Source organism: Rhinoderma darwinii, chromosome 4, assembly GCF_050947455.1.
Source record: "Rhinoderma darwinii isolate aRhiDar2 chromosome 4, aRhiDar2.hap1, whole genome shotgun sequence".
NCBI lineage: Eukaryota > Metazoa > Chordata > Amphibia > Anura > Rhinodermatidae > Rhinoderma > Rhinoderma darwinii.
Genome location: NC_134690.1, coordinates 336,116,839 through 336,129,124, shown reverse-complemented (window position 1 = coordinate 336,129,124; position 12,286 = coordinate 336,116,839). Strand labels below are relative to the sequence as shown.

General features: G+C 41.9%; 1 protein-coding gene across 4 annotated transcripts in view; it reads left to right on the top strand.

Annotated features, from left to right (window-relative positions):
- The window catches only part of PLEKHG1 (pleckstrin homology and RhoGEF domain containing G1), a 219,630-nt gene that overhangs the window by 151,732 nt on the left and 55,612 nt on the right, over nucleotides 1-12,286 (top strand). For all 4 annotated transcript variants that reach the window (XM_075862850.1, XM_075862847.1, XM_075862848.1 and 1 more), the window contains one exon: nucleotides 2,832-3,376. In XM_075862850.1, the coding sequence (XP_075718965.1) occupies nucleotides 2,951-3,376 (426 nt within the window). In that variant the 5' untranslated portion in view covers nucleotides 2,832-2,950. The remainder of the gene's footprint in view (nucleotides 1-2,831; nucleotides 3,377-12,286) is intronic.

Genomic DNA, 12,286 nt, shown 5'->3' with positions numbered 1-12,286 from the left:
CAATGATATTTTCAGCAATGTCCTCATTGTGTATTACTCTAAGCTAAGTTCGGCTAAGTATCAAAGGTCTCTTTGACATATTTTTCAGATAACTGCGATGTGTGAACTCAACAGTAAGGCCTCATGCACACGGCCATGCCCATTATCACAGCCCGCAGTTGTGGGCACCACCGACCTCCGACGCCCGCGTGCAGCATTTTCGTGCCTTGCTCCCATACAAAGTATGGGAGCACCGCACGCAAAATCCGAAAAGTAGGACTTGCTCCATATTTCCCGGCACGGTTCTATGGCATGGACACCTTTTCATAGCGTTACGGAAAGGTTTCCGCGGCCAATAGAGCTGGGCGTGTTCGTAATTGCGGACCGTATTGCGGTCCGCAATTGCGGAGTTTTTCCACGATCGTGTTCATGGGGCCTAAGTGGATGGGCACCTTAAATTTGCTGCAAAATGCATAACTCGTTTTTACGAGCTCAAACTCAGTAGCACTTCTACCAGATTCTGTTGCATGCTAAATGGTGGAGACCTCTCTGTTATGTGACATTAGGGCTTCTGTTTTTTCTTTCTAATGCACACACAAATGCAATGCACACAGCAATGTGACATTTTAGAGGTCTCAATGGGTCTGTATTATGGCCTCATAGGCACTCCATGTGCTGCTGTATGGTGCTAGTAATCTCCAACCCGAAGCAATACCTCTAAGATAAAATACCTAGTTAATATGGCAATCAGTAGAGCATGCCATTACTTCTTGTGGATTTTCACAGAATTTCTGAGAAAAATCGGTGTCTCCGAGTGAAATCATAGGCACACGGAAGTACAGTATAGGTCCATAGGATTCCGTACCACACATATCCTTACTACGACCGTGTACATTAGGCCTTACTATTTTTAATTTAAATTAAATATTTGTATTTCATTGAAGCCCCACTAATACATATCACGACTGGATTTTTTTACATTTATTTTTTTGCCAAACAAAGCTACTGACATCTTGGGTATGGTTTTTCTTTAACAAATGGCTGTGACATGACCCCATCAAAGCAATTGCTAGGGGGTAGCATGTAATGAACAAACAATGTCAGCTGTAGTGTTGCTGGTTGGTGACCTCAGGCAGTTGAATTCAAGAAGCAGTTTTATAGTTGAGTTTTCGGAGTATAATCTTCTTCTGTGCTTTAAATGTAGACGTAGAGGAAATCGTACAATGATCATCTTTGTTTTATTGCTATTCAGTAGCTAGAGTGGGAGCAGTCCACCATAAGGATATGGAGTGTGGCTTAAATAGCAATTATGTCATCTTTACTGTCCTCTCTCATTTTAATCCTTGTCTTGTAACAAATATTTGTCCGTAATCTAGTAGAATAGTTTGTTTTATCTTATTCCAATTCTTTTGTTGGCTCTCGGTTAAATCTGTCCTTTTAGGTAAAATGTAATGTGTCACTTATTTCTGTGTACAGTATGCCGCTTCTTATCAATAGTTAGATAAAACACATGGATTTTTTTTTATACTTGACTAAATAAGCTAATTTTTCTGTTTTAAATACAGATTACATTGTATTTTGTGTCAGATAGAATCACAAATTAAAAGAATGAGAACAAAATAAATATTAACTAGATTTAAGTGATACAAATGAGTATTTAAACAAGCTGCAGACTTAGACTGTGTTCACATCAGCATTGCCCTTCCATTGAGGGGTTCAGTCCGGAGGTTTCCGTCGTGTTAACCCCTCAACGTAAAGGCAAACTAAAACCTTAGCTTCCGTTTCCCTCACCATTGATCTTAATGGTGACGGAAACGTTGCTAAAAATTTCTGTTTTTCACCTTTGTGACAGGGTTCCATTGTTTTGACTGAATCAATAGCACAGTTGACTGAGCTATTGGTTCCATCAAGAACGACGGAACCCTGTCACAATGGTGACAAATGGAAACCATTAGCATTGGATCCGTCACCATTGAGATCAATGGTGAGGGAAACTGAAGCTAAGGTTTCAATTTGCCTTTCCATTGAGGGGTTAACCCGATGGAACCCCTCAATGGAAGGGCAACGCTGATGTGAACAGGCCCTTAAGGTCCTCTTACACGGCACGACGTGGGCCGTGTAAAAGAGCGCCAATCAATGAGGCAGCTCGTTGATCGGTGCTTGTTTGCTCCTTTCACAAGGAGCTATTGTGGGGACGAGCACTTGTTACTACGATCGCTCATCCCCATACATTTCTACCATGTCAGCAGCATGTCTCTCTGTTTACACAGGGAGATGTGCTGCCAACAACGATAATTGTTTTGGCATTTAAAACTATACAATCAGCCGATGAACGAGCGTTTGCTCATTCATGGGCTGATCATTGTCTTGTTTACACGGGGCAATTATTCTGAACGCTCGTTTGCCCAATAATTGGCCGGTTTAAAAGGGTCCTTTGTTGATGGTTACGTATAAATGAAAAGGCCAAATATTACTTGTACCATTATGTGCATCCTAAAACCTTGTTGGATTCTCCCCATAAATGTGACTTCTAGTATACAGTCTAGGTTCTTAACCTGCTGTATGTTAACAGCAGGGGGTACATACCATGTCTCTAGGTGGTTCTTGCACTGTTCTATTGCATATCACAGTGTATGATGATAGCCTTGGGGGTATCTGGTAATTGGGTGAGAATAGGGACATTTGACTCCTCAGAGGTTGCAAGTACTTGCCTTGCAGATGCTAGAATTTCATTATCTGCCACTTTGAACAAGAATGGAGACTGAAATGCGTTTTGTTAAGAATGAAATGTGGTGATCTCTATTTCATAAAGAGTTTTAATATACATATTCCATTTGTGTTTTAATTTACAGAAGATTACCGCTTACCACTTGATTCTCTAACATCTGTCACAGAACCTCAAAGTCCCAGAACAACAGGGGTAGATCTGCATAGGACGAACAGACATTTCCGTTATTGTGGAATCAAAAACATGGAGCTCTCAGACAGTGATAGACCGGTTAGCTTTGGTTCAACTTCCTCATCTGCCTCTTCCCGGGATAGTCACTGTTCATTTGGTAGTCGGATGACCTTGGCATCAAACAGTCACGTGGGTTTGTTTCACCAGGATAAGGAAGCTGGAGCCATAAAGCTAGAGCTTGTTCCTTCCCGCCAGCTGTCAAATGATGACCTTCGGACTAACTACAACAGAGAACAGGGCCATGGAAGCCCTAGAGAAAAATACTGTGATGAAAGAAAGACTATACCATGGAAAGACTCCAAAGGATCTGTCAAGAACTGTTTAAAAGCTGAAGTTGTGGAGCCTACTAGTCCAAAGCTGATGTATGTTGATAGAGTGGTCCAAGAAATCCTCCAAACTGAGAGGACATATGTACAAGACTTGAAAAGCATTGTTGAGGTAAGATAAAATACATTTTGTGAAATAATAAAAAAAATGATTAAAAATCTCTGCTAGACCTGTGATGATCTAACACTAGATGACCAATGAAACCGCTACAGGAGTAGAATCTCTAGGAAATTATGTCATCAATGTAACTTGAGACATCCGCTTTCTCACACTATAATGATGTCATTGGTTTCATACCCATTAATGCCAGGGAGCACTCAGATTTACAGATGGATATGTATTCATTGTTTTATGACCGGAAACTATGTTCTTGAGGCTGAGATTTTAAGTTCTTTTGGACACCACAGGGTAATAACAATGGAAATAAATGAGTTCTTTACTGAAATGAACAGATTCCACAATATACTTTTACTTTAATGTGTTTGCACTTGTCTGGACAAATATTCTTTTGAACATTTTATGTTCAGTTTTTTAGTCTTTAAAGTGAACCTGCCACTAGGTTTGGAGCCACTAAACCACCAGCATGCCGTTATGCAGCTAGAGTTTAATGTTGTAAACCTGCCGATAACAAAACTGGATGTTTTGGGAATAGTTAGTTAAAGAATTATTACCGAGACCAGCGGCAACAGACTCATGTACATTGCGCAGATAACTCTACACTTCGCAAGTGCGATGAAGCAAGGTGTACAGTCCTTTGGCTTTATCTGTGCAATGCGCATGCACCTGATGCCAGTGGGCTAATCCACCGGGCTCATCTTGGTATATTGCAAGTTAACTAGCTATTGCCAAAATGTACGGTTTTGACGTGGGCATGTCTGGAATACTAAATCCCAACTGCACGTAAACATGCTGGTGCCTTAGTGGCTACAAATATTGTGACGTTCTCTTTTAAGGCCCATTTTTATATGTTTAAGAGATCAGTCTTAAATTTCTAGGATTTATGTATTTAAAGTTTCTGGGATTAATGTGCAGATATTAATATTGTGACTCATGTCATGGTAATGAGCTGTACAAACATTGAACAATGAAAAGAAATCAACTTGATTGTCCTGAGCACACTGCAATGATGACCTCATTTCAAGGAAATAACATTTGTTTAATAGATGTTAGGTGATTTCCATATTCCTTCTATCCTTGATGTGGGATTGAGGGATGTGAGATAACACCCTTGCAGTATGATGTGCAGTATTTTTGCCCATTGAACTTGATGGTATATCTAATTGACTTGTATTATACAATAACTAAACATGGCCTATGAACAAAGACACACATGTAATGCTGGCAGAGACCATATTGAAGTTGAGTTTTACTCTCAGAAGTACTGGATAACGGCTGAAATAGTCATTATCTGACCAATGAAGAGGGCTGCAATGAAGCTTACAACAAGCCGTTTATTAGTCATTCTTGTCGGTTATAACCATACTTATGTTTATCATATTTAATTTAGGAATCGAGCCATAGACTCAGACGGTGATGTACATCTTGCATAGTGATTGGGTAAAAGAAGCAGATTGTGGGATGCTGCTGAGATTTACACAGTGTCAACATTTTCTGGTTCAATGCCACCTACCTAGCACAGTCATTCTGTAGATGAACTTGAAAGTGGTTTGTGTTGGATTTGATACGTTGCTCTTCAGCCTGGTCTTCATATTATCCAGTATAAGGGTGGTCAGATTGAACTAGATGACGGGATGGAGAATGTTTTCTAGCAGTGGTGATTCCTCCATTAGTAGTTCTCTGTTACTTTGGTCTACAACAAATGAAGGCATCCTATGGTGCTCCAGCTGTTTCTGAAGTACAAATTCCAGAATGTTATCGTTTTACTAACCTTCCTCTGGTGCAACATACATCCAAAAAATATCCATGTGTCGTTCTATTCAGTTGCTTTAGGTGCCTATTTTAACATTGACGGCATTAAAAAAAAAAACAATAAGAAACAGCCACTTGCTGCTTTGATACTATGCAAATTAGCTCTCCTCCAGAAGGAAGAAAATTGTTTCTCTATTGTAGGTTTCTACCCTGTAAGTCCATGTCCAACCAACCCATTAAAGAGTCTAGAAACATGACTAGAGATCAGCAAAAGTATAGACAACCCTGGTTTGACTGATATCTCTAGTCATGTTTCAAGGTTCTTTAATGGGGCGGACATTGATTTAGAGTAGCTACCTATGGTGGCACTAAAGAGTTTTCCTTCTGGGGGAGAGCTAATTTGCATACTCTTTCCAGGTAGCATTGCCTGGGAAAAGGCTTCTCTCCCTATATCCGCTAGATCTCTGCAAGGAGAACAAGTACCTTCCAAGAGCTGCTCTGATAGTAAAACCAATGAATGTTTTACCCTAATTTAACGATCACTTATTTGGCGCCAGCTGAATAAGTACATATTTTGGAACTCATAGGATTAATTCTTAAAGCTTGAAAGCGGATTTCAAAGATATTTCTTGCAAAATTATGTAAAATGCTCTTAGAAGCTCTGAAGAAATATGTATTTTCCCTTGCTTGTATAGCACCAACATATTCTTTAGCAATGTATAGAAATTGTCTCCAACACATGAGTCCCCAATGGGATTCACAATCTAATTTTTCTATGTCAGACATACACCTACATAAGGGCCAATTTGATATTATGCACGTGAATCTATCAGTGTTTTTAGGGCATGGGATGAAAACCAGAATACCCAGAGGAAACTTAAGCAAAAGACTGAACTACCACTGAAACAGCCCTTGTTTCCATACCTCCCAACTTTCAAGGAATACAAAGAGGGACAACCGATGCAGAGTAGCTTGCCACGGCAAACTTTTACCCTATTAAGCCACGCCTCTAATTCCGCCCAATCTCTGCTCATACACACCCAGCTCAGCCCGCATATTATCATGCTCCTATAGTGCCTCCCTACAGTATAATGCCCCCATAGAACTACTCCACACAGTATAATCACCCTTAATGCCCACCACACAGTATAATTCCCCCATAGTGGCCACCACGCAGTATAATGCCAAATAGCTGCGCCCATACAGTATAATGCCCCATAGATGCACCATACAGTTTAATGCCCCCATACAGTTTAATGCCCCCATACAGTTTAATGCCCCAATAGTGCCTAATAAATAAATACTCATACAAATTTGTTCCCACGACGAATGGAAGAGATGCCTCTGCTCCTCCGCTCTTTACTACGAGTGGCTCTGCACTACATCAACACTCATAGTCGACTAAGCTATTGTTTCTGCTAAGAAAACTGAAACCTTACGGAACAGAAAAAACGGAAACCATTTGCACCAGCAGCATTACCATTGAAATCAATGGTAATGCAAATGGAAGCTATGGTTTAAATACTCCCCTAACCTCGTTCCCACGATGAGTGGAGATGATCCCTCTGCTCCTCTGTTCTGTGCTACAAGTCGCTCTGGATTGCACTGCCACTCGTAGTCGACTACGCTATGCTTTCTGCTAAAAAAACGGAAACCTTATGGAATTGAAACAAACCGAAACCATTTGCAACAGAAGCATTACCATTGAAATTAATAGTAATGCAAATGGAAGCTATGGTTTCCGTTTGGCTTTCCGTTCATCTGTTCCACTGACGGAATGGATGAACGGAAACCACAAACGGAACCCAACGCTGATGTGAACGAGGCCTTACACACATTTTCCCCCAGTCTCCGTAATCTTATTTTAAGTACCAAGCTTTCATGTGACACAGGATCAAATGCTTTAGAAAAAACAAGATATGTTACATCCAATGACACACCCCAGTCTTGTGCTTACCTCCTCATAGAAGCTGATTAAATTAGTTTGACAGGACAGATCCCTCATAAACCCATGCTGATGCTACGTTAACCATTTATTTTCATTGAGATACTTCACTATAGCAACTCTTAGAAAACCTCCAAACATTTAACCCACAATGAAGGTTAAACTTACAGGCCTATAGTTTCCGTGCTCGCTTTTTGACCCCCTTTTGTCTAACGGCACCACATTTGCAATGAGTCAGTTCTGTGGAACAGACCATGTAATTCTAGAATATTTAAATATCAGAAATAATGGTCTGTCTATCACTGTACTTAATTCCCTTAGAACTTGGGAATGAATGCCATTTAGACCCGGTGATTTGTTTATTTTGATTTTCTTAAGGTGGCTCTGCATGTTTTCCGGGTTCGAAAAGTGACATATAATGGCAATTTTACTTTATCCCTTTATTTGTGTATATTAAACTCTTATGTGTCACTTTCATGTCAAATTTATGATGAGTACCTGGCCGAGAAAACCCAACAAAATCCAAAATCACTACAGTAAATGAGTGCAGTTTTAGTATTATTTGTACTTTTGTAGAGTAATTTTCTATAGACCCGGTGCATATGTTGATTTTTATGTATGCGGCCTGTCCACTTTTAAAACCTATAGAAATAGACACTAAACCCTGGCCTTACTGCATTCCTGATCTTTCCAATCAGCTCTCAGAAACCACATGCAACATAAAGAATAATACAAATTATGGACTATTTTTGTGAGCTGTGACCAGGGGCGTAACTAGGAAAGTCTGGGCCCCATAGCAAACTTTTGACTGGGGCCCCCCCTCCCCTGGGTGTCAGACAACCCCCTCCCCTTGTAGATAGTGCTTTTTTTACAGCCCCCCCTGTAGATAACGCCATACAGCCCCCTGTAGATAACGCCATACAGCCCCCTGTAAATAACGCCATACAGCCCCCTGTAAATAACGCCATACAGCCCCCCTGTAGGGAACGCCATACAGCCCCCCCTGTAGGGAACGCCATAGAGCGTCCCCAACCCCCCCCCATAAAATGCGACCTACAGCGTGTCCTACAAAAGACATGTATCCCCTCTCCACAGGATAGGGGATACATGTGTGATCGCTGGCATTGATAGGGAGAAGTCCCCCCCAAGTTCTCCATGACTAACCTCTGACTTCCGGCGTCTGCGCAGCTCAATAAAAATGAAAGGAGCGCTGGTCACGCATGCGCACAAGCGCGACCGGCGCTCCATTCATTTCTACGGAGCTGCCGACACAGACCCCGGAAGTCCGAGGTTTGTGATGGAGAACTTCAGGGGACTTTCAGTCCCCCGTTCTCCCTATCAATGTCAGCGATCACACATATATCCCCTATCCTGTGGATAGGGGATACATGTCTTTTGTTTAATGGCAGAGCGGGGAGATACCTCCCTGCTCTGCCGTAGTGTTCAGTGGCGTCGCGCTGTAGCAGCCATAGCGGCAGCTAGCGGAGCCTCCGGCCATGGTGGGGGCCCGTGCCGGCGGGCGACACGGGCCCCCTCATGCCGCGGGCCCCGTAGCGGCTGCTACGGCGGTATTTACGCCACTGGCTGTGACCTACTTCTAAAATACTATGGAATTCAAGGTGCGCCATAATCAGTAACTCCCTAATACTGCAGGAATTAAAGGTAATTTCCCATCATACTATTTCATGACACATTGACCTTGCCACTGGGACACCCATCAAGCCTGCAAACCATTTTTGTGGACTATCATTAGAATACATGCATTACATAAGGCTCCGGTTTTTCTCTTAATGGAGACTGAAGGGGAGCTGATATGACGTACAGTAAGGTCCAGAATTATTTTCACAGTGACACAATCTTCATGATTTGGGTTCTGCGTGCCACCACATTGGATTTTAAATGAAACTGAGATGCAATTTAAGTGTGGACTTTCAGGTTAAATTCAAGGGGTTGAACAAAAATATCCTGTGAAACGTTTAGGAATTGCAACCATTTTTCTACACAGCCTCCTCATTTCAGGTGCTCAAAAGTAATTGGACAAATTAACATTGCCATAAATAAAATGTTTTTTTTTTAATACTTTGTAGAGAATCCTTTGCAGGCAATGACTGCCAGAAGTCTGGAACCCATGGACATCACCAAACGCTGGGTTTCCTCCTTTATGATGCTTTGCCAGGCCTTTACTGCATCTGTCTTCACTTGTTTCTGCCTTAAGTTTTGTCTTAAGCAAGTGAAATGCATTCTCGATCGGGTTGAGATCTGGTGATTGACTTGGCCATCGCAGAATATTCCACTTCTTTGCCTTAAACTCCTGGGTTGCTTTCGCAGTTTGATTTGGGTCATTGTACATCTGTACTGTGAAGCAACGTCCAATCAACCTTGCTGGGTTTGGTTGAATCTCAGCTGAAAGTTTATCCTTGAACACTTCAGAATTCATCCCGCTGTTTTTGTCTTCAGTCATATCATCAATAAACACTAGTGACCCAGTGCCTTTGACAGCCATGCATGCCCATGCCATCACACTGCCTCCACCATGTTTTACAGAGGAAGCGGTGTGCTTTGGATCATGAGCCGTTCCAAGCCTTCTCCATACGGTCTTCCTCCCATCATTCTGGTACAGGTTGATCTTAGTTTCATCTGTCCAAAGAATGCTGTTCCAGAACAGAGCTGGCTGCCAAACAACATCTAAAGAAAAGTCTAATCTGGCCTTTCTACTGTATTTTTGAGACTGATTAATGGTTTGCACCTTGTGGAGAACCCTCTGTATTTGCTCTCATGAAGTCTTCTCTTTATGGTAGACTTCGATACTGATACACCTACTTCCAGGAGAGTGTTCTTCACTTAGGTAGATGTTGTGAAGGGGTTTTTTTTTCACATTTTTTCGGCCTAACGATGGTCTGTTTTACTTGCATTGAGAGCTCCTTTGACCACATTTTGTGGGTTCACAGCAACAGCTAACAAATGCAAATGCCACACCTGGAATCAACTCCAGACCTTTTACCTGCTTAATTGATGATGGATTAATGAGGGTATAGCCCATGCAGCCCATTAAATAGCCCTCAAGATAATTCGTCCAATTACCTTTGGTCCCTTGAAAAAGAGGCAACTACATATTAAAGCGGTGTAATTCCTAAACCTTTCCTCAAATTAGGATGTGAATACCCTCAAATTAAAGCTGAGAGTCTGCACTTTAACCCCTTCCCGACATTTGCTGTACATGTACGTCATGGAAAGCATTGACTTCCCGCATCTTGCCGTACATGTACACCGAATGTTTGGGACCGGCTCAGAAGCTGAGCCGGTGCCATCATCACCGGATCTCGGCTGTATCTTACAGCTGACATCCGGCTGTAACGGCGGGGACCGAAATTAGCTTCGATCCCCGCCATTAACCCCTTAAGTGCAGCGCTCAAACGCGATCGCTGCACTTAAGGTGTTTGCAGCTCATCGGAACCCCAGTAATGAAATTGCCGGGGTTCCGGTGGCTGCAATGGCAACCGGAGGCCTAATACTGGCCTCCCGGTCTGCCTAGCACCGAAGCCGGTCATCAGCGGTGGAAGTCAGCTGTACTGTACAGCTGACATCCACCTGTAACGGCAGGAACCGGAGCTAGCTCCGATCCCTGCCTTTAACCCCTTCGATGCAGCAATCGAAAGCGATTGCTGCATCGTAGCGGTTACTAGCAGATGGCCAGCCCTGACAGGCAATCGGGACTGGCGACTGCTGTTATGGCAACAGGAGACACAATGGTCTCCTGCTCTGCCATTACGGAAGCCGATTTAGGCCCCGCCGGGAGGCGAAACCTAATCGGCTTGCTGTCAGTGAATGACTGACAGATCTAATACATTGCACTACATAGGTAGTGCAATGTATTAGAAAAAAAAAAATCTGACCGTTGGACCTTCAAGTCCCCTAGTGGGACTTGAGAAAAAGTGTAAAAAAAGTGTAAAAAAAAGTGCAAATAATAAAAGTTTGAAAACAATAAAAGTTTCAAGTAATCAAATAAACAAATAAAACACAATCCCCCTTTTACTCTTATCAAGTCCTTTATTATTGAAAAATAATAATAAACCATATGTATTTGGTATCGCCGCGACCGTAACGACCTGAGGTATCAAAATATTATATTATTTATTGCACGCGGTGAACAGCGTAAAAAAAAACGTAAAAAACGTTACCAGAGTTTCTGTCTTTTAGTCACTTTGCCCTACAAATGTTAGAATAAAAAGTGATCAAAAAGTCGCACGTATCCAAAAATGGTACCTATAAAAACTATAGCTCGTCCCGCAAAAAACAAGCCCTCATACACCTCCGTCGACAAAAAAATTAAAAAGTTATGGTTCTCACAACTTGGCGACAGAAAAAATACATTCTTTTTACAAAAGTAATTTTATTGTGCAAAAAGTAGTAAAACATAAAAAAGTGCTATAAATTAGGTATCGCCGGAATCGTACTGACCCGCAGAGTAAAGTTAACATGTAGTTTATAATGCGTGGTGAACGCTGTATAAAAAAAAAACGAAAAAAGCTGTGCCAGAATTGCGTTTTTTTGTTTACCTGGCATCCCAAAAAATAGGATAAAAGATGATCAAAAAGTCGCATGTACCCCAAAATAGTACCAATAATAACTACAGCTCGTCCCGCAACAAACCAGCCCTCATACTGCTACGTCTATGAAAAATAAAATTAGTTATGGCTCCAATAAGTCAGGAAATAAAAAAAATATGCATTTGTGCCCGAGGGGAACATTTCTTCTGTTTGAAGAGGCGATTTATCAAGGACCTAAAATTAGGGAACCAGGAAAGGGAGAGCCCAAACATATCCGCTGGAAGCGATGGTGCCCGTATTATACCAGGACAACACTTCCTAGCAAAATTCCCCAAACTACAAAGGCGCGGAGTGTGGATCAAAAGGGGGATAATAAAGGACGCCATATATCAGTGCGACACCGGCCTGTGCAGAAAGGATTGCTTCACAGCGTAACACACATCTATGGATCATTTTATTGTTTTTTTTTACCCCATTATTATATCACCTGACTATGCCCCTTATATACTCCGCCCGGCTTACATATGCCCTACATTATAAACGGAAACACCAGTAAGACTCCAAACAAAACTACTACCAAGCAAAATCCACGCTCCAAAAGCCAAATGGTATTTCCTTCCATCTGAACCCTACAGCGTGCCCAAACAGCAGTTTCCTTCC